We start from the raw sequence: 27,194 nt of genomic DNA on the forward strand, positions 1-27,194 counted from the left end.
GGGGACTGGCTCGCGCGCCTAGATCTGAAAGACGCTTGCCTCACAGTTCCCATAGCACCCCACTGTCAACCTTTTCTAAGATTCAGGTGGAGAGACGAACTCTGGCAATTCAGATGCCCACCGTTCGGTCTAGCGTCAGCACCATGGGCGTTCACCAAGCTTATGAGACCCATCGCGACAGCACTTCGGGAACAAGGGTGTCGGATGATCGTCTACCTGGACGACATCCTATTTATGGCCGAAAACAAAGATCGCTTACAGAAGCGGATTCAATGGGCGATAGAGCTAATTTCCAGCCTATGTTTCCTAGTGAACAAAGACAAATCAGAGCTTACGCCGACCAAGCGGCTAGAGTTCTTGGGTTTCACTATAGATACAAAGAAAGCTACGTTGGAGTTACCAACTCAAAAAATGAGAGCTATCAAGAAAGATCTGAGAGCAGCACTCAAACCGCTGATCTCTCTTCGTTATCTAGCCAGGATAGTAGGTCTGTTAGCAGCATCCATACAAGCGATATTTCCCGGCCTGTTACATTGAGCTCTTCAGAGGCTGAAGATCCAAGTGCCTAAGGAAAGGCTGGAGATACCATCAACTAGTTCCCCTAGACGAAGAAAGCAGATCAGAACACACCTGGTGGCTCCACAATATGTAAGCCTGGAACGGCCGCGCCATCTTCAGAGACGTACCAGGGTTAGTTATCGAGTCAGACGCCAGCAGGTCCGGCTGGGGAGCGCGATGCGGCGACATAGAAACAGGCGGGAAATGGTCAAAAGAAGAATTGGATCTACATATCAATTGCCTAGAATTACTAGCTGGGCCTTAAGCAGTGAAAGCGTTTACCAGAGACAAAGCGCACTGCAGCATCCTTCTCAAGATGGACAATATATCTGCAGTAAGGTATATAAACAAGCTGGGAGGTACCAGGTCCAGGATGTTAGCTTAATTGGCAAAGGATTTCTGGCACGACTGCCACAGAAGAAGATTACAGTCAAAGCAGAGTATCTCCCAGGGGTCCTGAACTCAGTGGCGGACTGGAACTCCCGACACCTAGTAGATTACAGCGACTGGAAACTACACAGAGGCATATTCAAGAAGTTGGAAGCAAGATGGGGGCCATTGCACATGGACCTGTTCGCCTTGAGGCTAAACACACAGCTGCCGGATTAATTCAGCTGGAAGCTGGACCCGGGGTCCCAGGGGATGGATGCATTCATGCATCATTGGGGGTCGCAGAGACACTATGCCTTTCCCCCCTTTGCGATGCTGGCGAGGGTACTAGCAAAAGTGCGCAGAGACGAAGCTCAGATAGTGATTGCGACGCCAGAGTGGAAGTCGCAAGCCTGGTTTCCAGTTCTGATGGAACTTTCTACGGATTTTCCACAGAAGATTGCATACAGACAAGACCTGCTGACCGATCCAGCAGGAGCAACTCACCCACTGATAGAGGATCAATCCTTAACATTGATAGCGTGCAGAATTTCAGGCATAGATGGCGCTTGACAGGCCTTTCAGAAGACGCAAGAAAAAAGAATGGGCAGACCCTCTTTTTTAGGGGGCCTGACTCGAGAGGGTAGAGAAGTACAGAGATACGAGGGGGTTGAGTCAAAGGCGGTGATTTTTTGTTCTGAGCTAGTAATAATCTAGCTCTTCCTGCAAGGCTACAGCGACCTCCTATCAAGCTATTGGCTTGGGAAGCCTTTGACTCAGCTTTCAGAAGACGCTACAAGACTTATCAATCTATCATGGGCTCCATCTACGATCAGGAGCTATAATTCCACGTGGCAAGCTTGGGACTTATGGTGCAGGGGGAGGAGTATATCTCGCATTTCAGCACCTGTAGTCCAAGTGGTGAATTTCCTAGCCAGCCTCCCGTCTACAGGGAGGGCGTTCAAGACTGTAGGAGTATATAGGTCAGCGATCTCTGCTGGACACGAGCTAGTGGGCGGAGCACCAGTAGGGGAACACCCAGCGGTGTCCCGATTGCTAAAGGGTGTAAAGATGAGCAAACCTCCTACGCCCAAGTACTCATTGTTATGGGATGTCCAAAAAGTCATACACCTGTTCGAGCAATGGTCGAGCAACAACTTTCTGTCAGATGAACAGCTTTCAGGCAAGCTAGCTACACTCCTTTGCTTAGTGTCCTGTAGAAGAGTTTCAGACGTTAAAGCCCTAGAGATAGACAGGAAGATGCATTACCCGGAAGGGATAGCCTTTACCATAGCGCAGCGTACAAAGACCAATTCTAAAGTGATCTCATACCCATACTGGCCGAATAACGAGAAATTGTGTGTGGCGAATTGTATAAAGTGTTATGAAGCAGCGACAGCAGCGGTTAGACCGAAGGGGGTTACCCAGTCATAGCGTGTATTAAACCATACAAAGCAGTTACGTCAGCTACTATTGCTAGATGGGTGAAGGAAGTGATGGAGTTGGCAGGTATAGACACGTCTAAATTTGGAGCGCACTCTACCAGGGGTGCCATGGCTTCACAAGCTTTTGCAGTCGGAGTTCGGCTGCAAGAGATCATGAAAGCAGCAGACTGGTCGAGCGATTCAGTCTTTAAGACATTTTACTTCAAACCAGTATCTAATATAGCAGCTGCTGTTGTTGAAAGCTTTGAACAAGCATAATGCTCGCCTCCGGTCTTGTCATAGAATAAAGATTGCCCATGCAACTAGCGTAGGAAGTCTTGATTCTATTAAAGGCACGGAGGCGAGCATTATCCCACCCTAAGGGAATACGACTGTAAGGAGCCTGGTATGAACTGTAAGACATGTCGCAGCAAATCTATGTAAATGCTTGTTTATAACGTGATAAATCGTATTCCCCTCCCTAACGTGCACATTTCTCTTTTTGCATAGGAGAGGAGCAAAAGAATCACCGAGATTAGAGTGTACGAAAGCAGCAGAGCTGCGGAGTTAGAATACGGAGATCCTACCAAGAATAGAAAGGGCAGACTCAGTTGGATTATACGAGAGGCAGTTGGATTTTAGCTATTTGTTCAGTAAAAGGAGCTGCAAAAGAAGAGGAAGGGACCCAGAGAGGCAGTGACTTATAGTAGAAGGGATTGCCTGATTGGACAGTGAGAGAGAGGCTATTGGACTACCATATTGAAGAGCCTCATGGGGGATGTAGTTTAGCCGCGTTAAGGCTATGATGTTTCATTTTTTCTGTTTATATGAGTTATACAAAAAAATAAATATATATATACTTTGAAACAAAAGAAAGATTTAAAAAGCTGTGGTTAGCAGTAATTAAAGAAGTTAAGCATAATGCTCGCCTCCGTGTCTTTAATAGAATCAAGACTTCCTGCGCTAGTCGCATGGGCAGTCTTTATTATGACCCCTGCACAGTGCAGATTACACATTTCGGGATTGCTGAAATTGAAAGAAAAACTATGCAAGTCTGGTTTGCTCCCCATATTTTCTGCATTGGCAAAGGATATTTCTTTCTGGGATATAAAATAAACTGCAAAGCAGCATGACATGGAAACTGTTGTCAGGTGTACGCCAATTACAAACGCGTTTGCTCATTCCATTCTACATTGCACTCGGGCCAGTGCCTTATAGAAATAACTCCTATGACCTGTGGCGGATCAAAATAGCTCTTTTCCTAGGGTTGTCGAACCATGTGACATAGTTCAATCCCCCTCGATGGACTATGTGTTTGAGATTTAAAAAAATTAGATACTGATTTTTCTCTTCGTTTCGATTTTAGGGAAAACGGTTCTTTCACAATCCTCCTGCAATCTTCCTTGCAGGGCCTGTCTATTGCCAATTGTCTAGGAAGTTAAGAAGGTACCCAAAGCGGTGAAGGAGAGAGCTAGAAAGGACTTGGAGACCCTGTATTGTTTTAAGGGAGGTGCCCAAAGGGGTGAAGGATTTGTCAAAACTGGTAAAGGTGTGAACGAGAATAGATGTTTGGTACACAAAGGTGGTGATGGTGGGTAAGAAAGGAGTGGGTAGATTAAATGTTGCAAGGTACAGAAATGCTGCAAAGGTGAATGAGGGGGGGTAATGGAAAGTAGTGAATGTGGAACTTTGGCTTAGCCTTGAAGTAGTAGAAGTAAGGGAAGATGTAAAGTGAAGGTTCTTTTGGAGGAGTAGGGTAGGAGGGTGTAGAAAAACTGGGGGATGTGGTATGCCAAGCAGCTAGGCACAGGACTCTGTTCAGTTTTCAACTCTTTTAATAAATCGACACTATGTATATAATCAACACTATGTATATGATGAGGCTGGACTAACATTTACCAATCATAAGAGAATAACTAAACAAAATCATACATTCTATGTCTAATAACAAAGGGAGGGTCGGGATAAGCAAACATTTAGTTCTGGTAAGGGGTTGCCCCTCTTATAAGGGCACCTTTTCTCAATGAGGCGTTGTCTCCAGTTGAAACGTTAACATTTGTTGGTGATATCCTTTTCCTGTTCCACTTGATTGTCGGAGGCAGCCCCTGAGTGGTGCGGCTTGACGTTTGAATTGTGCGCTGAGCATGCTGCGAGGCCCGCTTCTTTAGCTTTCTCGCCGTCCCGCTGCGGCTGGGTTCAGGCATGTCGAAGGAGCCATGGGAGACTGCAAAAGCAGGAGTTGTAGGAAGCGTCCCCATATAAGACAGGCTGCACTGAAGTACCGAGATAACGCTGTACAGAAAGAGTCTGAAGTGCCTTTGTAAGTTTCACCCGGACTCTAGCCCCCTATATGGTAGGGTAAAGGAACAGAACCCCAGCAAGGCTCTCAAATTTGGTAAAATGTGGTGAGCAGCCAGACTTGAGCTTTCAGGAGGTGATGCAGGCAGGTTCTTAAGTGGCGTTTCCTCAAAGCACCCACAATGGAATATCCACACTTGTTGGGTGATAACACCACTTCTTTTATATATAATAATAAGGTTTGCTACTTCTACCAACAGTATATATATATAAATAATAATACTTTGTACATGGAATACTTATTCAAAGAATGGTAAATATATGCACTCTTTGTGGTATTCAGTAAGAACTGCACTAACTGCAGACAGTTTTAAATGACCGGTGAATTCTTAAATAAGGTGTAACCAGCATAGAATAGGAAAGAAAGTCAGGTTAGTTATGCACAGTGGCAGAATGCTTTCTTTATACTAGACAAGTAATTCTGTGTGAGGATCTCTTCCCCCCCCCCCCCCCTACCTGGGCAAACTGTAATAGAAATTTAGGGAGTAACTTATGTTGTCTTTTACAACCCAGTCGAATATTGTTCAACAACCTTGTGATTTCTTTAAAAGGTTCTACCACCCCAAAGTACCTGAGAGGCCGCAGGAGAACAGGATCCAAGACGACTGTATTTTAGCTTGTCCAGCTGATTTTTCCGATCAAGAAGGGCAGATTTTGTGCCATGACAGACGCAGAACCCTGATTGCTGGATTCCAAAAATACAGTTAGTGCTGGATCTGGCGGTAGGCTTGTCCTACCACTTCTGTGTGTACTTTCTATTTTCTGCCACTGAGAATGGCATTGTGGTAGCGCAGGCCCAATACGCAGGTCACTGATACTTGCCAGCTCCGGGGCAGGTAAACTGTGCACTGTAGAGTTACAATGCAGCGCCAACGGATTTGAGATCAATCCTTTTTAGCGACTGACCCGCAGATTCCTGCACTTACGATCGGTCCGCAAGATGGTGAATGCATGGTCTCGATACAGATTGGGTGTAGTGGCCCCGTATAGTGCAGTAGTACCCCTATGGAATTGCCCCGGGCTCCCCCTTACCTATGACCCTGACATTCAGAAGTCCCTGGATACTGAGCAACAGATGGTTTTGCAGAACTTATTTCCAGAAGGGAGGTTTGTGACACTCGAGGAGTTGGTGGCAAAATTAGGTAATAACCCCATTAAGACATTACAATACTTCAGGATGCGACCTACGGTCCGATGCAGATGCATCCTTTGCACAAGAACCGGATACCCAGGAATGTATTGAGGCAGTAGTGTGGGGATGCCAGGAGGCTGGTCTCAAGTTTATATAGATTAAGCCAGACTAAACAGCCATTAGTGAACAAAGCATGACAGAAATGGGAAAGGGACCTGGCCACTGAGATACGAGATGTGTCAAGGAGTCCTCCCACCACCCCCCTTCTCACCTGAATCCGTTCTTTACCGGTGTCCGTGGAGGCTGCCTTCTTTTGGATGGATCGGTTTTTGAAGAAGCGGCCTGTGTCTCTGTCGAATCCAGAATGCGTTCAATTTTCCCAGGAGGTCGAATCCAGGAGGCAAGGTAAGTTCGCTAGAACTAGAATCCAGGAGGGAGAAGGGGGGGGGGGGTTTGAGGAAGGGATAGCGGAGTGGAAAGGAGAAGAACCGCAAGCCGCAAGCTACGGAGCACACATCTGGTCGCTAATAGCTATAGCATTGAGACACGCGGAGCCGCGGAAGGCGTGGTCTACAAATAGAGAAGGTTATGTCCAACGCATCGAGCGAGAAGGGAATGCGTTGGACGGTCATATTGGAGGTATTAATGAGTATAAGTCCGCTGTGAAAAGGACCATGAGGCCCAAAAGGGGCGCACCCTGCGATTCATGACAAGATGAGCAATGGGGCAGATGGTGTACATTTATAGGTTTATGCCAAATGTCAGTGATGCATGCCTTAAGTGCGGAAGAGCACGCGCAGAAACATTCACATGTTTTAGGACTACCCGCTGATAGCAAGATTTTGGCAGGAAGTGGCAGATGTCCTACATGATATCGTACATGTTGGGCCTGGCGCGCTCTCCCCCAAAGTACCTCTTAGGTGACATGGGTAAGGTCTCCGTACAAGTTTGCAGGCTATTTAATGTGAGCTCCATAATTGCCAAGAAATGCATACTGAAATACTGGAAATCCAAAGCAACATCCACATGTACAGAATGGCTTACGGACTTGACATTTGCTAATGAGGGATATATTGGAACAGTTGTGCCGATATGTAGACCAAAGGACATTTGGGGACAATTCCGGGACTACCTCTCAAGGACCACAGCAGATTGAAGAGAAAAGATTACAGACACGGAGCAAATGGGAGTAGTCATGGTAATGCTCAATGTAATGCTCAAAGGACCCATGCCATTGATGATGGACAATTATGCTAAAGTGTTGTTTATTTGTGACTGTTAAATTGCTAGTCTACGGCGCAGTGGGACATGTCTGCCTAGGTTTTAAAGAAGGGTTTAAAATAAAATCTACATAATCTTACCCCTCTTATTCGTCACAGTACCTAGTTGGGAATCCAACCTGAACTCCTAAATTCCCCATCCCAGTTCTGAATAGTAATCTTACCTATATCCCCCCCACACCTCACTCTTCCTCCTCACTCCCCCCACTAACTCCACCTCACTCCCCCACTAACTCCACGTCACTCTTCCTCATCACAGATCCCAACTACTCCACCTCACTTTAAAAAAAAAAACGATTGGGGGGCGTTGCCTGGAGCGTGAACTATGAAGCCGCTCCTGTAATGGCCTCCGTACGAGACCCGTGGCGATGATAAATAAATCACTCTAAAAGGATCGGTCTGTGGCATGCCTAGGCTCACAGGCAAGGTGAACCCCTGAGGCGTCGGCGGCTGCCCTGTAAGACTACTTTGCCATCCCCTAAGCCCGAATCCAGCCCGTTCCCCGGAGGCCCCCTGCCCCCTGGCACCGCTCCCAAGATGGCGGCCGGGAAGTGATCTCTCCGTCGTCCCCAAGATGGAACGAAGTGAGCTGCGATCCAAATGCCCGGCGGCTAGTTCCGGGCTGACATGGGCTCCCGGCCTGCCCGCCGCAATCACTAAGAGGCCCCCTCCTCCCCGTCGCTGATACAGCTATCCAGAGCCCCAGCAGCGGCGTAGCAGCCTCCCCTCCCACCATCACAGCGGTCCGGAGGCCCAGACAACTCCGCGAGGACGCGGCTCCCTACAGATGAGGCAGGGAGGCCGAGTACGGGCACCCGCTTACCCAGTGACTGCGGGAGTGGACCCGCTGAGAGCCGGCAGTCAATCGACGTCCCCCCACCCCTCCCCCCGAGCCATCCTACCTGAGGCCAGGGAGTGCTGGAGAACCACAGGCCTCCAAGTCAGCTGAGGGAAAGACGGTCGCTCCTCGTTCGGAGGGAGGGCCCGACCGACACATGGGGGCCGCGTCTCTGGAGCTCCAGCCCAGCCTTTGGTTTCGGCCGAGCGGCCTCCTCCAGGATACCGCGGGTGCTGCCCTGCCACCCGACTCCAGGATCCCGACTTGGGAGTTGAGGCGTTCCAGGGGCCCCTTCAACAGCCCCGCCCTCCATCAGATGACCCGGCTCCTTCCAGAGGCGCCCTGGCCCACTCTCCTTCGCCGGGCCCCCCACAAGCCGGGCCCACGGACATCCCGGAGGATATTACCCGGGAGCAGCTGCTAACACACGGCTCCCCAGCTCCTGAGCCCAACCCAGCGAACCCGGATGAGGTAAGAAAACCTCCTGGGACTTGAAAGGGCTATATCCACCCGCTGTGGTCCAAAGGACCGGACTGTGTCCCCCGTCTGACCAGAGATCCCCTGGTACCCCGCCTGAGACCCTCCTCCCCCCCCCCCGATCTCTGGGGCACCCCGGCCCACTCCAGCGGCCCATATTCGATCCTGAGTCCTGGCCCCGAGGCCCCCCCCAGCTGGACACATACCGCCTACACTCAAACAGAACCCTACATTGGCTGCGCCGCCTCTGCGGCCCTCTTTCTGACGCCAAGAAAACAAGGCCTAGAGATACTCGTTGCATCTGGCGCTCGGCCTCTTCGCCTGAGTCTACCTACCCCCCCCGGGTACCTGACCTCTGGCCTCCGTGCTCTAATAAGCCTCACCCCGAGAGCCTTAACCATCGCAGTTACTGCAGCCCGGAGCTCCTTATTTCGACACAATGTTGAAGCCGACGAAACCAGCCAAATCCTCGGACATCTCCACTATGCTCTTGGCAGTGGACAGAACGAAGAAACCGGACCCTCCCCCTAAATTAACGCCACAAAAACCCCCTGAGGAGCAAGGTAAATTAGCCACTAAGGATCCAGGCCTTCATGCAGGACATCAAGGCGGAGTTCCGGTCTTGTATGTCAGAGCTCACCACGCGGATGGACCAAACGGATCAAAGACTGACCGAGGCTGAACAGAGGCTGGGCGAAGTGGAGGACCTGACCCAGAGCCACGACGCCTCGATCCTAGACATGAGACGGGAGATTCTGGCTCTGCAAAACAAGAATGAAGTAATGGAATTTAAACAAGAAGACCTAGAAAACAGGGCACGACGAAATAACCTATGCATCCGAGGAGTCCATTGACCATTTCAGACAAAGAGCTGCCTGAATACATTGGCAATTTCTTCCAAGCCCTTCTTCCAAATATGGATAAAACCCAACTTATCCTGGACCGTACTCACAGGCTACAACCAAGACGGGGAGTAGAGTCAGACGGCCCCCCCGACGTAATTACCAGGGTCCATTTCTACGCTACGAAAGAGCCATCTCGGCCATCAGCCGCACCAAAGACGAACTTTCATTCATGAGCTCCCCACTGCAAATCTTCCAGGACCTCTCGCTAACAACCTTACAGAAAAGAAGGTCACTTAGACCCCTAACACTACTCTTACAGAGCCAGCAAATTTGTTAGATGGCTTTTCCCCTCCACTCTCCAATTCACGTTTCAAGGAACCCAACGCAGGATCAGCCACCTAGAAGATGCCGAGTCAATCTTACACCCATGCTCCCCGGAGGTCCCGACGGCTCAGTCCCCGCAGCACTCGCCAGGGGAGTCGGAGCGACTACCCCAGCGACAGCAGCAGCAGCCTTGGGCGAAGCCTCAGAGACGCCGAAAGATAAAATGAAACCGCCCTACTGGGCACTTACGCAGACCGATCCAGAGATGAAACCAATTTCCGATATTGCCGCGGGTCCCGAGCGGCCCATACCCCACTCCAAGGAGTATGTCGCCAACTCACCCTCGGAGACCAGCCCAATTTTGTGGTTGGATCCCAGCCCCGTTGGCCGGGAGAACAGTTAGGGCCCAGTTGGCCCACTCATGTAAAAGTTTACCCTCCCGTTGGAGGATACAGGAAACCCAGCCGCAGGAAAGCTTAGTTAACTCTGAGTCACGAAATGAAGACTGAATACCCCCAGTCCCCCCATGAGGAACAGAATTCCATCCCAGAGGACATTCAGGAGGCTCCCCCTCCACATCAGAAACTAAGGTTTCTATCGTTGAACGTTAGAGGACTCAACGCCCCACAGAAACAGAAAGCGATCCTAAAACGCATTCAGAATGACAAGGCCTCCATTGTCTTCTTACAGGAGACGCACCTGATTCTGGCGGATTTCACGAGGCTCCGAGATTGGCAATTCCCACAACAGTTTTTGGCATCGAACGGAACAAAGAGGGGTGGCACAGCAATCTTATACGCCAAAGGTCTGAAGCCGCAAATCCTGGACTCTAAGCTGGACCCTGATGGCCGCTTTGTAGCGGTGAAGTGCCGAATTCTCAGTATATGCCCCGAACGAAGAGCAGGAGGCATTCTACTCGACCCTGGAAAGCACCCTCCTACCGTTTGCTGAGGGCCAGACCATCTTCGGGGGAGATTTCAATGGGGTCCCCAACCCCTTAGTAGACAGATCACACCCCCCAGCCCGCGGGGATTGTGGCTTGGCGATTGCTTTACTTAAACTGTTCTGAACCTTAGACGTGGTGGATACCTGGAGGATCCTCCACCCAGAGGAGCGAGACTACTCGTGCTATTCCTATGTACATAGAACTTACTCACGCATCGACCTTCTGTTGGCATCCCCGCAGATCCTGGCATACACAGATGATGTCCTCATAGGTCCCAGAATCCACTCAGACCACGTGCCCATAATGTTAACGCTAAGAGCGCATAACCCAGACCCGTCCCCAAGACGCAGATGGTCTCTTTATGACCCGATCCTAAACGATATGGCCACCAGAGACATAGTAGCTAAAACAATAAAGCAGTTCTTTGAAGAAAATAAAAATGAAGATGCCTCCCCAGCGAATACATGGGACGCAATGAAGGCTGTGGTGAGAGGAGTACTGATCTCCCGAGGGGCGGCCTACCACAAACAAAAACAGTCCCGCCGCATCCTAGAAGATAAGGTCCAGGAGGCAAAGACAGCGTGTAAGTCCAGAAACTGGTCCCCGAGAACCTACCGAGCCTTGCAGGCGGCCCGAAAGAAATTAGAGGCCCATTATGCGGAGGACACAGCCCAGCTTCTAACCAAAACAAAGCAAAGTTACTACGCTAGAGGAAACAAGGCGAATAAATTCCTGGTGGAAAAACTGGCAAGAATCAAGAGGCAGAATACTATTCTAGGCCTCCGAGATCCCCAGGGTGTAGTCCAGTTGGCAGATCAGGATAAGTTGAGGATTGCAGAGGCTCACGTAACCGAGACTATGACAGCAACTCCAAAACCCTGTGGAGAGCAGCAGTCCTACCTGCAGGAAGCCGCCTTACCCAAACTCTCAGAGGCAAGTAAAGAAGAATTGGAGGCCCCGATTACCAGCGAAGAGATCGACGAGGCTGTTAAAAGCTTGAAGACTAGAGCCCCTGGCCCGGATGGCTTCTCGTCCCGATTTTTTTTAAACTCTTTCGGCCCCAGCTGCTAGCGCCAATGACAACCCTCTTCAACTCCTTCGCCATCTCTGGATCAACAACCCCATCGATGACAGTCGATCACAGTACTAGTGCTGAAGCCAGGAAAAGACCCCAGAGATATTGCAGCATATCGTCCCGTCTCCTTATTAAACCTGGATGCAAATATCTATTCGAAGGTCTTGGCAAATCGATTAGCGAAGCTTCTTCCGGACATTATAGACCCGGACCAGACGGGATTTATTCTAAACAGAGCCACCAGGGATAACACTCGTCGAGTCCTCAACCTGGTCGAGATAGCGAAGCAAGGCTCGCAGAAACTCGCCCTGCTAGCCTTGGACGCGACCAAGGCTTTTGACAAAGTGGACTGGTCATTCCTACGCCTTACCCTGGAATCGTTCCGCCTGGGGCCCACCTTAGTAAAGCTAATCTTAGCGAACTACCAAACCCCGACTTCCCTTCTCCGAGTGAACGGCCTACTAACCAGCCCGATCTCCTTAACATGCGGCACTAGACAGGGCTGCCCCCTCTCCCTTACTTTTTGCTGTGGTTATGGAACCCCTGGCCCAACGGATTCGCCTCAACACCAGAATCAAAGGTCTCCAAGTGGGCTCCACCCAGCATAAGATCGCGCTCTACGCTGACGACGTGTTGCTAACCATCACAGACCCCTCCCAGTCCTTAAGAACCGCCCTAGCGGAAATCCACAGATTCGGGAAGGTGTCCGGATTTGCCATCAATTTCGTGAAATCAACAGCGTTGGGGATAGGATTGGATCAAAGAGACAAGGAATCCTTCAGCGCCCAGTGCGCGATTCCACTAAGTGAAACTTACATCACCTACCTCGGGGTGCGGATCCCCGCTAACCCTGGTGACACTTATCGGATTAACTTCCCGCCCCTGATTAAAACGATGGAAAAAGACCTGGACGCTTGGCTCACTCAAATATCACTAATAGGGCGCATCACGGCCTGTAAGATGAACTTATTGCCTCGATTTCTGTATGCCTGTTCGGCCCTTCCCATCATAGTCCCCCCGCCCCCAGCTGCAGCGACTGCAGAGGAAGATAGCTGAATTCATATGGAGGGGGAAGAAAGCTCGCATTCCGCGGAGGACCATGCTTTGTGCCTCGGACCAGGGAGGCTTGGGGGTCCCGGACCTCCAAAAATACCAAATGGCGGCGCAGATAGCTCACACCCGGGCTTGGACCATATCGTCAGGCCGCCCCAAATGGATGGACGTAGAACAATCCCGATTACCTCTCCCCGCTGCGCTTTCTCTTGCACCTGCCAACAGCACTCCGGCGGTCGTGGCAAGCCATGTTATCTTCGACCAAGCAGACGTTGAAGGCATGGGATTGGGCCCGCAAATTCAGAGGCATCCCGAGAGACCAAGGCCCCTCAGCTCCAGTCTTCCACAATCCGGCATTCTCACCTGGATCTTCCCCCTCGAACTTCAGAAACTGGATCGCCGGAGGCCTCAGCTCCCTAGGCCAACTATTTGAAGGATCCCAGCCACTGACATTCGTCCAATGCAAAAGAGCGTTTAATCTCTCGGAGTCAGACTGGTTCTCATACTGCCAAATCAGGCACTGGTGCTCACACCCCCAAACACGAGAAGGCTGCCACCCGAGACCTGGACGCCTTGGGACTAACGATAGCCGACCCTCCAGCCCGAGGGCGGATCTCGACGCTACACCGACTAGTCCAGGTGAACCTATTGTCAGCCAGAGCAACATATATGTCGCAGTGGGAGAAAGACCTAAGGCATCCGATCCAAGATCAGGCCTGGACTGATATCTGGTCCCGCACGCATTCAGCTTCGTTCTGCATCACCAACCGAGAATGCGCACATAAACTTCTCTTGAGATGGTATTTCCCACCGCTTCAACTACACCACTTCAGTCAGTCGCTGGACCCACGGTGCTGGCGCCGCTGTAGCTCGCCAGCCTCTTACCTACACATGTGGTGGTCGTGCCCGGTGGTGTCTGTCTTTTGGGCCCAATGTATAGCTATCATCGCAGACATTACCCAGATCTCTCTGCCACTAGAACCAGAATCACTCCTGCTGGGGACCCCAATTCCAGGCATTTACGCAAAAGCGGGCGCGCTAGCGGCCCTCATCACTCAATTGCTCTTGGCCACTAAAATCACAATAGCCCGGCCATGGAAGTCTCCGGAAGGCCCCTTAACAGTGCTGTGGTGGTTGAAAATCTGGGACATATTCATCGCTGAGAAAATCATAGCAGCAAATAGAGGCCGCCTGCACCGTTTCCCAACATTTGGTCCCCGGTGATAGACTATGACCTGCGCTTCCTGGCGCTGACATACAAACCACGCCTAGTGATGAATGCCATGCGGGCGGCAGATGAAGAACAGACTCAATCGATAGAGGAGCAGGCCCCGGAGGATAGCCAGAATCAGGATCTGGTGACGTAAGCACGGAGATAGAGGAGGAAGACGGAGCGGTGTAAGGGATAACAGGGGCTGATGAGTCAGAGGTCGGACTTAACGGGCAAAGAGTCCTCAGGAGACTGCCGGAACTAAAGGGTGGGAGCGGGTGTTTGGGGATATACAACTATATATTAATGCTGTTATGAAGTGTTGATCTGATATGCTAATTTGTTTTCCTGTGCGCTAACCAAAAATAAACCAGTTTTAAAAAAAAACTATTTAAATTATTTTTTACATAACCATGACAACTTGCAGACTTATAATATCCACAACATTTCCCCACAACATTTCCCATCAAATATTGTCAGTCTGCTTCCACCCCCCCACACTCCCCTGGCCTACTTTGCACCCCGATATGCCATCCCCCTCCTTTATTCCACATCACCCCTCCTGGTCCTAATATCTTCTTGTATGAGAGTTTCCTCCATGACTTTGTCGCCCAGTTCTGATGTGGCCTAATCCGCTATCAATTGTCTCAAAGCATCCACCCCCGCTTATCCTTGTTCTGCCCTATTGCTGCCTGCCACACCACAGTTCTGCGTTTGCCCATTTTAACAAGTCCCTCCACCACCTCTATACAGCTGGCCTAATCTGTGCTTTCCACTCCATCGCTATTTTGTGTTTCGCCAGTATATATATGCCAGGTCCTTGAGCTTACTCGCATGTCTACCTCTTTTGGGCCTTGGGAAGCCCCCTAGCAGACGAGCCATGGGGGATCCAATATCCAGGGTGGTATCTACCTTTGCTAATGCTTGGGCTACCTCTAACCAGAATCTACTCCATTTCTTTACATGCCCAAAACATATGTACTAGATCTGCGTTTATCTCCCCGCATTTCGGGCATGCTTGTGTTGCTGCCTGGCTAAATTCGGCGATTTTGCTCGGCGTCAGATATGCCCTATGGGTCACATATAATTGGATCCGTTGTAGTCGTGCATTCCTCAACACCTTTTTATGATACACCATAACTCTGCTCCACCTACTATCCGACATTGGTTCTTGTAAGTCTGCTTCCCAATTCTGCCTCGTCTGTCCTAATTCCCCTCCTATCTTAGACATTATTAGTTCATATATCCGTGAGTCTTCGTGCCCTCCTTCCACCACATCATAAAATGTCTCCATAGTTTTGTCTAATTGTAAGGATGCCTCGGTCGCCAGCCATCTGCGCCTACTCCACCTAACAATCTCCCCCCCCCCCCCCCAACACCTTCTCGCTCTTCCTCATCCAGTACACCATTGCTAATCCCTTCTTATCTAGTGGACAAATGGAGAAAAAAAGATGAAATACTTGACAAACCCGATGTTCCGTCGCTCAAGAACAAATATTGATAGCATAACTGATGTCATCATTTGTTATCAGAAAAAGACAGAATTACAGGTGGTGGGGGGGGGGGGTTTAGTATAACAAAACCCTTAAAATTCAGTGAAAAAACTTTAGTTGGTGACATTAAGGTGCCGATTTAAGGCCACCAAAACCTTGAAATTCGGCAGGTGCTGGAAGGTACGGCACCATAATTACCAGGCCTGCATTGTGCAGCCCATAAGCACCTTGACGACATCACTGAGATATCATCACATAAGACATTGCTTATGGCATCATGAGTGGCCTCATTAGTACAGCAGATCACACGTGAAATAAATATATATAATATTTAAAAGTGTTTTTCTTCATTTATGGGTGGATTCAGGTGCAAAGCTTGGTTGGAGTTGACATTTAAAAATACTGTCCCCGTTTGGGAAAGCTGCATGCATCTTTACATTACCCAGTATGTCGCACATGTGTATTGAAACCGCACTGTCACATTTGACTTTCAGGGACAGGCCACATTTTCATGCACTCACCCTGAAATCTACATGTGCGGTGACTCCAACAAAGCACTGAATCTAGGCTGTGTGTCCACACTTCAACATGCTTGCAACATTTACAGTCCTTCCACTTAACTGTACTCCGTAGCCACTTAGAACATGTCCAATGCCATCAGTGATCACATCATATGAGAAATTGCCAGGACATCACCTGCTACCTGCAAATGTATTCAAGTAATGACCTTACTGGGAAGTACCAGCCATTGGGAAACATTTTTTAGCAATCGGCCCGAGCTGTGGGAGCATTACATATGGCTGGAGGGCTATAGAAAGTTGCTCTTGAGCATAACAATTGACAATTTAGATGTAATATAGGAGTGTTTTGCAAGCTTTGAATCTTCAGATGATTTACATTACAACTTCCACTAGCCCTACCTAGCATGGACCAAAACGTGTATGCCAGCTTCAAATCCTGGCACTAAAAAGATTACAACTTTTGTCCAGCCAGTACATTAGCTACTCTAGTCCTTATCTCCCAACATATATATATTTTTTTAATTGTTGACGCTTGCAGGCCCTAGTCTTAAATATTTTACATGGTCTAGGCCTACCATTTGATTGTTATTACAGTAATTGATCTGCCATGTTGGTATGTTGCCTTTGGAAATTGCTCATTATTATGTATGTTGTGTTCGTTAGTGGACCAGTGTGAAGCCCTAATTGGAGTACTGAAATGGCTTCTTTGCATATTGTACTGTTTTTAGAATGGGGGGAGAAAGGTACTAGAGTGTCATCACAGTGAATGCTCAATCAATACAGAGTAATTCTGATGTGTAAGAAAACCATTGTTGTATGTAAATGGACAGTACTTTTAAATGCAATCTACAACCACGCTTTGCACACAAGCTGTTTACATTTTATACATCTTTCTTTCGCGTGTGATCTGCTGTAGTAGTGATCGATGTCACTGATGATGCCATAAGTGATGTTATTTATCAGTGCAATGCAGGCCTCAGTTAGGGAATTTCAGGGGTATTGTAGCATTAAATGGGCAACTTAACGGTGCTACAACAAGTTATTTAGTGAATCCGAATTGCCATCATTTAGATCTAAATAATGTTCTTTTTTCAATTCATAGACTCGCCTTTATTCTGGTGGTCCCCAGAGAAAAATGAAGAGCTTTTGCGATTTTGGGAAAATTATATTTTAATTATGGAGACTTTGGAAGGAAATCAGGTGAGTAAGCTTAACATTCTAAATAACCATTGTTCAAATGATGTTATACTGATTGGTTCATCATTGGCTTACCAGTCAAATAGATCTGTCATTGCCACAGCATCCTTTCATATGATGCAACCTTAGAAACTGTATTGCAGTATATCGTGAAAACGTGCAAATAACTTAGAGGGTATGCATGAAGGTAGCCCTTGCTAGTGCCCTGATGCCCAAGGGTTTGGTGCGCTAAATGAATGTAAAAATAAATAAGTTGGCTGCAGTGTACCGAAAACATTTTCTAACAAAAACGCTGCAGAAATTGGCTTTTCTGCTTTTATATTTTGTGTGGAGCCCTTTAACTTGGTGTAATGGGCTGGGAAATGCTTTGCATAGCTGCTCAAGGGTGTGCGTGTACACCACTGCATCCAACTGTACCCGACCATGCTTATTAACATCTGCGGGCATTATAGGAAAATGCCTCATTTTTCTTTTCTCCCCACCCCCACGCTGCGCAATAGTCTCGGTGGTTCTGTGTCATTTGACCCCAGTGACCATGGTGCAAGGATCTTGGAAAGTACCTTGGCCTTTTATGATGTATATTGGCCTGCAAGTAGTATATTTATTCAGTAGATGGTATTTTTTTATTACTACCGCTGTCAATCTTAAATCTGGGGATATCTACGCTCTAGCCCAGGGGTGCACAACTGGCTTTGCTGGAGGGCCACATGTAATTTTCAAGCATTCTGTGGTCGGCCGGACTGCCTAAGGGGGTCTTGCAGGCTTTCTAAGTCAGAAAAATTGACAAAACAAGCAAAAGGAAAGGCGCATTATGAATTGTATTTGACTTCATGGTTCTATTTCTTAATCTTTTGAGACAATACTGTAATATTTCATAGCAGCGTAATGAAAACATGAATGCTTGTTAAAGTAAAGTGCTTGAGGGCTATGATTAACAAAACATGGATGCTGACAAAATAACTCCTAAGGTGTACTGATCTAATTGTGATTGTGTTTTATTTTGGGTGACATTTTAAAGAAAAATAAATGAGTTTCACTTATCCTACTCCATGTTGCATCTGAACTGTAATGTTTATCATAACTACAATACCAGAAACTAAATACACTCTTCTGAAGAAAAAACATTTAATCGCGCCTAGAAACACGTGTACAGGCACGTTATAGATTACTTCTCTAAACAGAGTTTGGGATGCTGTCTCTTTAAAATGAAAGCATTGAGTGATTTAGGAGCGTTTAAAAATGTTTGGAAAAAGCCACTGCAACTCGAGAAATTGGCAATTTATGCAAGTACATTTGGCGAACACTTCAACATACACTGTCGAAATGTCGAGGCTTCCATTCTTTTTAGTGGTATAATGTAATTTATGATTAAACATATGATTTGGTGATTTTATTAAATGTACAAAAATAAACGAATGAAAATTTCGGCGTTGCTTCATTTTCTCTCTAACATTAAGAGAGGAAATTACTAGAAAAGGGCTGCACGTTATTATTCTTGAACTCCACTGGCCTGGTGGCCCGTAAATCATGGGATAGGCCGCATCTGTTCCGCGGTTGTATGTTGTCCTATTTGTTGAAAACCTGGCCATCACGAGTTGTGTGTGTGTGTGTGTGGAGGGGTGTGTGTGTGTGTGTGTTTTTTATTTTTTCTTCCCAGCATCTTTAACAGTGTTGAATGTTGGCTGGCTAGTCTGCAGACTATCGCATCACAGCATGCATGCACAGATGAGGCAATAATTAATAAATCAATAAATCACAGACCATGAGGTCACGTCCGAGCGTCTTTTATTCAGGCGCGAACTGAACTCCCGGCGGTAACCCCGGCTCCCTACTCACGTGGGTCGCAGCCCACTAATTAACTGTAATAAACAGAGGACTGTTCCTCATAGTAAATGACAACAATAAAGGTAGGACATTACATCTCCCCCTCACTAAATAAAACCATGACAATGTTAATTGAGTTCCTCAATCCACCTTGTGGGCCTTCTGATGACCCTCTTGGACGGGTTACGAGCTGGTGGGGACAGTCTCGAGATTGCTCCACCGCTGTCACTGTCATCAGCGTCTCTCTCTCTTCTTCACAGTATTCCGAATCTATGTCTGAAGAATAATACATCAGTGTTCTTGTGATGGTGGCACTGGTGTTGGTGCCTGTAAATGTCCTGAAGAAGGATGAATTTCTGGTAATGGTGCCTTGAGGGCTTGCTGCTGTTATCATGGAGCCCTGAATGTGAGTTACGGTCATTGGATCTGGTTTGAAGGCAGGTGTGTCCTTCGTGACTTGATTTTGTCTTACCAAGACTTGGTCCCATATCTGGATTGAGCTTGGTCTTACTTGTCTCCTGGTGTCGGCATATTCTTTCATCCTGGCTTTGCTCTCTCGATCTTTGTTTCTGGCGTCCTCCGCATGGGTGGCATCAGTCTTGGCTTGTGGATTGTACGGGAGCCTTGTTCTTATAACACGTCCAAACATTAGCATTGATGGACATTTACCTGTCGAGCTGTGAGGCATGTTTCGGTATTCCCGTAATAAATTGCAAATGGCTTGCATAAACGAGCGGTTTGTGATGGAGCATATTTGAATGGTGCATTTGAGATTTCCCATAAATCGTTCCACCATTCCATTTGCTTGTGGCCATAATGGTGTAACCTTGTGGTGCTGGAAACCAAGGTGTTCAGCAAACATGGCAAAGTCATGCCCACTGAAAGGAGGCCCATTGTCCGATTTGACTCTGGAAGGGATGCCATAGTTGGCAAATGTCTTATCCAAGGCTGGTATGACGGCTTGAGCACTGCTGGAGTGGATCAGAAGCACTTCTGTGAATCGTGACATCTCGTCAATAATTACTAGCGCGTATTTGCCATTGGCTAGAGGCCCAAACATGTCAACAGCTACTTTGTCCCACACTTGTAGCGGCATTTCAGATGGTCGGATGGGCTCTGGGAACGTGCGCGGAGCCACTGCCGGGCATGGTAGACATTTCCTTAGCAGCTGCTCTACTCGTTCATCTATGGATGGGAACCACACCTTGGTCCTTAATTGCCTTTTGGTTGCTATGATGCCTCTGTGCCCTGCGTGTGCAATGTCTAACACTTGGTCTTGCAGTGCTGCAGGAATTACAAGTCTGTTTTCCTTCAGTAGCAGGCCCTCGGGTGATGTGGACAAGGTGTTGCGGACTAGTTTGAACGTGCAAAAATGTTGTTCCTCCTCAGCAGACATGGGGAGTGGGTATCTTGAAACAAAGTCTGCCGGATTGTTGTCCTTGCTTGGATGGTGAATTATTTTGAAAGAGTACTCTTGTAGCCTCAGGCCCCACCTGGCAATGCGAGGCGACATTTTCGCTGTTGGCTTGCCGTAGATCGTGGTTAGAGCCTGGTGGTCCATGATTATGGTGAACGGTCGCCCGTGCAGGAACAAATGGTAATGTTCGCACGGCCAGACTACTTTTCGGGTTGAGAGTATGCGCATTCCGTGGTGGACAGACTGTGGCTTGCGTATTCCCCAATTTGTCTCGGGGAGTCTGGGGATGCTCCGTGCTTGGATTGCGCTAGAATCGCTCATAACCCCACGGGGCTGGAGTCTACCGTGAGTTCCGTGTCAAGGTCGGGGTCGTAGTATGCCATACATGATGCAGTGGCGATTCGTTTTTTGATTTCTTGGAAGGCTTCTTCACAGGCGGGTGACAATTGGAATTCCTGATGTTTCCCTGTGAGGAGTCGCAGGGGTGTACTCACAGACGCGAAATCTTGAATATATCGTGTGCAGTAGCTCGCCATGCCAAGGAAAGAGCGTACTGCTGAGACTGACGTGGGTGTGGGCGTCTCCACCAACGCTTGAACTTTTTCAGGGTCGGATTGCAGTCCGTCTTTCGAGAAAATATGTCAGAAGAATTTGAGTGGATTTGCTAATCTCACATTTATCGGGGTTGAGTGTGAGATGGGCGTTTTCCAAAGCCATGCAGACTCTTCGCAGGGTATCATCATGGCTGTCTTGCGTGGTGCCAAATATTAAGATGTCGTCTGAATAGTTTAGGCAGTTGGGGATGTGTTTTATCACCTGATGTATTTAATTCTGAAATATTTCTGCAGCTGAAGATACCCCGAAGCGGAGTCTTTTATATCAGAATAAGCCAAGATGCGTTGAGAAGGTGGTGATATATCTTGAGGCAGGGTGTAACTCCAGCTGGTGGTATCCCTTATTCAAGTCTAATTTTGAGAATACTTTGGATCCGTAAAGTAAATGCATCATATCGGTCATTCTTGGGGGGAGGTGTCATTCTCGCTCTATGACCACGTTTGGGGTCCTCATGTCGACGCATATGCAAATGCTGTCTTTATCTTTCTTGGGTACTGGTACAATGGGAGACACCCATGGAGTTGGTCCCGATGCTGGTTCTATGATCTCTTGCTGTAATAGTGACTGGATTTCATCTTCCACAAGTTTCTGTATGTTAAGAGGTGTATGCCTCAGTAATGTTGAGCCGTTGGGGGGTATTTGTGGATTGATATGTAGTTTGACTTGTTTGTCCTTTAGTTTTCCCAGACCTGTGAAAAGAGCGGGGAACATTTGCTGCATCATGTCTTTCGGGCTGGTGGTATAAGCTGACATTATTTGATACATTATTTGAATGAGTCCCATCTGAATTGCAGATTTGAAGCTTAGGATGCTGCCACCGGGCACTTCCCCTTTAATCACATATATTTTGATCTTCTGACTCTTGTCCTTGTATTGACAATGCGCCGTGAACATGCCTTAGCAGTGCAGTGGCTTATTCGAGCCGTATGGGTTAATCAATGTATCTGCTTCTTTTAATGTCTTCTTGTAGTTGAGTAGTTTATGTTTAATAATTTATGACATTGACGGTTGCTCCCGTGTCAATTAGGAATTCTTTGTTCTGCCCATTTATTTGTAGCAGTAGAGTGGGGCTGTATTCCGCTGCTATGCTGTTTCCAATGGCATGCACGTATCCCCTTTTCCGGTCCCCGCTTGATGAGGACGAGTGTGACTCCTGTTTCCTGCGCGGCGAGTCATCTAAATATCTAATCTTTTGCCTGGAAGGACGTCTTTGCAATTCGTGCCTAGAGCTGGTGCGACTCTAGTAATCACTTCTTTCTTCCCGCCTTCTCTCTTCACGCGGTTGGTCACGTGGTGCGCTTTGTGACTGGTGTCTGGAGGCCGCGGGCGAATGCTTCACGCGGGATCTTGAGCTTTCCTGCCTTGGGTTGCGGTCTTGCCTCCATGTGTCTCGGTTGGGTTATGCAGGTTGGAAAAAATGTGTTTCTGCACACTGACTGGAAATGATTTTCACCTCCGCATTTGTCACAATTGTGGCCAATGGCAGGGCACGGCCCTACATGTGGTAATCTGAAACCACACCTGTAGCATTTCTTCTGTTCCGCGGGAGGGGAGTCTCTGGTTGTTCTAAGGGGCATACTGATGCCGTGGAAGCTGACTGTGTAATCTTGATGTTGCCTAAGGATTCCGTCTGTAGGGTGAGAGCCGAGTCAGCTCGTGCAAGTTGTAATATTTCCTCTAATGTTCTGCTTTTCTGAAGTAGCTTTTTTCTAAACCTTTTTCTAAACCGGCTATGGTTTGAGATTTTAGCGCTTCGTCTGTTGAATATCTGTCAAAGTCGCAATATTTCGCTCTTTTTCTTAACCTCATTACAAAATTGTCCATGCTTTCATCACTTTCTTGTGTAGATGTGTGGAAAATGTGTCGCTCATAATCAACGTTTCGCAGCTGTGCGAAATTAGCATTTAGTGCATCAATAATGCCTTGGAAAGTGTCTGTATTAGATTCAGGCATTTCAAACACAATGTCACATACAACTGGGCCCAACGAATGTAGCAAAATACCTCTTAGTCGGCGCTCCTCCCTTACGCCCGATGCATCTATGTAGATGTGTAGTTCCTTGAGCCATCTAGCCCACCTGGGGGCGAGGCTGCTGGTGTCGGCCATGTCGAATGGCTGCAGGGCTTGTTGCTGTAAAGACTCTGAGCCACTGTCGTCTTTGTAGGTGGCTTGGCAAGGTGTGGAACTGGAGGAAGGACTCAAGATTCCACTGTCTGGGTTGTTCTCAGACATGACTGGACTCCTTCTGGTGGTAGTAATGCCTTGCAAGTTGCTTGGGGGCTTTGAGTCTTGTTAAAATGCTGCTGGGTGACTATTTGCACTGCACGCTTTATTTTGAACGTGTTATTTGGCTGTAAGTGATGGCAGAGTTTGATAATGTCACTGTGCTTTCCGCCGCGTGCACGCGTATAAATAGAATGTCTCACCACGCGCGAAGCACATGTGCTAGCAGCTGAACGTTCCATGCGGCCTGCTGCAGTCTTGCGTTGGGAAATCCTTACTTGCGGTTAGTTTTGACTCCGCGTGTGTTCTTTGCGGCTCCGGTGCTTTGATCCGGGCGTTCTGTTAGTTTTGCTGTCGGAGTGGCTGGTTTCGCTTCTGAGCCTCGGCGCCGCTTTAAACTGACCTTGTCGCCATTGTTGAATGTTGGCTGGCTAGTCTGCAGACTATTGCATCAAAGCATGCATGCACAGATGAGGCAATAGTTGATCAATAAATCACAAAGACAATGAGGGCACGTCTGAGCGTCTCTTTATTCAGGCGCGAACTGAACTCCCGGCGGTAAGCCCACCCCCTTAATCATGTGGGTCGCAGCCCACTAATTAACTGTAATAAACAGAGGACTGTTCCTCTTAGTAAATAACAACAATAAAGGTAGGACATTACAAACAGCACCCTGCTTTTTCACAGAAGGAAGGCAGGCTACGGCCGCTTGCCACACTCGAGCCTTCCCTCCACCCCATCCAATGAATGCTTGGCGTTTCATTTGGCGTTTTCCCTGTTCCAAGGGCTGGAACGGGGGTGGGAAGGCCTGGCAGCCCAAGTATCGGCCTGAGGGTGGATAACTGGGGCTCCGGGCCATTAGTCCCTGTTCCAGCACATGGAACGGCGGATTAAGATTATTAGCACCCCGGGTTGTCAAAGCGGTAACCCGGGGTGCTAGAAAAGAAAAGCATTTTCCTTTGTTCAGCGGGATGCCGCGAGCGCCCGTTGATACTTTTCCAAGATGGCCGCCATGGAAAGAGAAGGCGGGGCTCTGTACGGAGCCACTCTGCCCTTTCCATGGCAGCCTGCAGCCGCAGTCAAAATAAGGTAAGTAGGGGGTTGGGAAATTGAAAAGGGGGGGCAGAGTGTGGGGGGAAGATGGCGGCAGGGGAGCCAGCCAATCGGGTGCTATGGAACTCTGGCTTTCATCACTGATTCAAGCCGGTGTTCATAGCCATCTGATTGGCTGGCTCCCCCTGCCAGTGTGCAAAGTTGTCGAGCGGAGACAGCGGGCATCCCTGTCTGGTTCCGCAGGTCAGTGTAATGGGGGTGGAGAGGTTGCCGTTAATTCTAAGCAGGGTTTTGGGCGATTTATAATTAGCCAAGACCATAGTTCGGAATTCCGGCCCAAATCCAAACGCCTCCAGGGTGAGTTCCATGAAGGTCCAATCCACTTTGTCAAACGCTTTGGTTGCGTCTAGAGCCATGAGCACCTTACCCTGAGTCTCGGGAAGCCAGGTCCACCAGGTCCAGGGCCCTGCGGATGTTGTCAGCTGTGGATCGATTCTTCAAAAAGACTCTTTGGTCAGGTTGGATTATGCCTGGTAGGATATGAGACAGGCGTGTTGCTAGGATTTTGGAGTAAATATTAGCATCAATATTGAGGAGAGCGATAGGTCTGTATGAGGCTGGGTTTCTTGGGTCTCCTCCTGGTTTAGGTAAAAGGACTGTGATTGACTCCTGCATGGAGGGCGTTATGACGCCCGTGTCTCTGAAGGAGTTGAATAGTTGCACCAGTGGGGTGAGGGTCTGATGCATTTCTATTAGTGCAAGTGTATGACTGAAGGGAAGGAGAGAAGGGGGATGACGAGAACGAAAAGGGTATACAATCAATAAGCTGCACTACTAGGCCTAACGACTTGTCAGATAGTGAAAGGCAAGGAGTGTGGAGAGGAGGAGGAGGAGGAGGAGGAGGAGGTGGGGAAAGGACATACAGAACAGTAAACTAATGTACTAGGCTTAGCGACATTCAGATTGATTGGTGATAGGTCATCATCAATAATGCGCCTAAGCACAAATGTTTCAGGCGTAACCAAGGTGGGGAGGGGAGACAAAGGGAGGGCAGGACAACGATCTTGCTAGGCCTAGTGTATTCAAGGTAGTGCAAGTGCACAGACAGGAAGTGCGAGGAAGGGGGAACGGGGAACAAGTGCGCTCAGTCCATCATGGCCCTGCGTTAAGCGCAGAGAGGTTGTCCCTCGCATGGAACGTATTCCGAATCTAGTAGTGCAAGGCAGAGGGAAGAGGCCCAGAGGCTAGTGTAGGACTGGCAGGGGAGCCTGTGACTTGTGAGGCTCTGGAGGTGCACCAGGCCAACAGCCAGCGAGACTGAGAATAGTTGGGGGATAAAGGAGGTTAGTAGGGGACAGGGAGAGAGGAAGAGGAAGGTTTTGAGGAGTTTCCGGAACTTGAGGAGGTCCGGCTCAAGACAGAGAAAGGCAGGGTGGCTGTTCCAAAGGGAGGCACCTGTAGAGGATAAAGTTCTACCCCCAAATCTCTGGAGAAACGGCTCACCCGCAGAGAGTTTGAGGAGGCTGAGCAGACGACTCTAGAAGGAGAGTATTTAGGAAGGGAGCGTTGCAGGTAGTTCGGCCCCCGCCTCAGAAAGCCTTGTGGACTATGCAGAGGGACTTGAGATTGATCCTTGCAGACACTGGGAACCAGTGAAGGGATTTAAGCACAGGGAGATGCAGTCCTTGGGCTTGAGGCCAAGGATAAGATGATCTGAGGAATTAGTCTTTTGGGAATCTATATCGTAAAGCAGGCTCACAATTTCACTTATCAGTGCTATTGGTAAATATGACTGCACGTTTGCTGGCCTTAACCATTGGGCGGGGGGCTTTAAAGCCTTCCTTTTAGACATGATACTTGGGCAAGTACGGTGCAATCAGCAATGGCAGCAACAGCATACATAATTATCTAAAAATAATGCTTCCAAATTTGCAATAAGTGATACCTGATAATCTTAAAAGCTGAAAGAATAAAAAACAAATGCAGCTACTACGAGTTTCAACCTGTCCTTTTGTCATTAAGCGCATGTAAAAGAAAACATCAAACATTTTGTTTTAAAAATAACCCCCCGTACTAACAGATAAGGACCGCATTCAATAGTCCACACTCCTCATGTTCTACAACTACTTATATTGAGTTATGAGGTTGCTGCGCCTTATGTGAAAAACTCCTTTTCTGTCGTGGATTATCTGTACTGAAGTGTAACAGCCTCCGCACTGCTTTCTCGTGCCCCGATAGACGGCCTTGGAGTCCCAGCAATCTTCAATGCCAGGTCAGCACAGCTTCTGAACACTCCATTTTAGCAGCCGGCAGCAGAAGAACCAACGCCCTTCAGCTCACCCATATTTATCTAACCTGCCTGTCACTCAAAGCTTAAACTGCCCTGTTTCTGACACATTTTAGCAACTTCTAGACAACTGATCCCACTGTCCAATTACCTACGGGAGTTTGTATATATCTCTTATTGCTTCCTTACATCTCTTCTTGCTTCCTTACTTCCTGTGCAAACAAAGGACTCTCAGAATGCAAAACTACAGCTCATTCATTTTACAGTGCACATTTCTATTCCATGGAACGAAAAGAGAGAAAAAAAAAACTTCCATCCGTGTTCGGACTAATTAGTTACTGATGTATCATTTAATGAGGGTAGTTAGTTATTTAATCTGGGTTATTTTTTCAATGCAACCTTACACAGATGGGAATTCCTATAACTTTATAGGTGTGCATAATTCAATTTGAATGTACAGTCTTTTTGACACTCATTTTGCTTTGCCATTGAAGGCCTAATTCACTGCTATAATGACTACATGTGGCATTCCACCTGCACTAACTAATTTACTGTCTTTTTCTGCATTTACACTAACCCCACTGAAAGTGCTGTCATGTAATCCCACCTGCACCCATTTAACTGGCTGCTTTTATTCAAATCACTGCCTTACTGGCTGCTTTTACTGCCATCACG

General features: G+C 48.1%; 1 protein-coding gene across 6 annotated transcripts in view; it reads left to right on the top strand.

Annotated features, from left to right (window-relative positions):
* Positions 1-27,194, top strand: part of TARBP1 (TAR (HIV-1) RNA binding protein 1) — a 2,688,190-nt gene that overhangs the window by 42,237 nt on the left and 2,618,759 nt on the right. For all 6 annotated transcript variants that reach the window (XM_069607367.1, XM_069607363.1, XM_069607366.1 and 3 more), the window contains exon 2: positions 17,006-17,103. In XM_069607367.1, coding sequence (XP_069463468.1) covers positions 17,006-17,103 — 98 coding nt within the window. The remainder of the gene's footprint in view (positions 1-17,005; positions 17,104-27,194) is intronic.

The sequence above is a fragment of the Ambystoma mexicanum genome, chromosome 4q (assembly GCF_040938575.1).
Source record: "Ambystoma mexicanum isolate Mex_15411 chromosome 4q, UKY_AmexF1_1, whole genome shotgun sequence".
Taxonomy (NCBI): Eukaryota; Metazoa; Chordata; class Amphibia; order Caudata; family Ambystomatidae; genus Ambystoma; species Ambystoma mexicanum.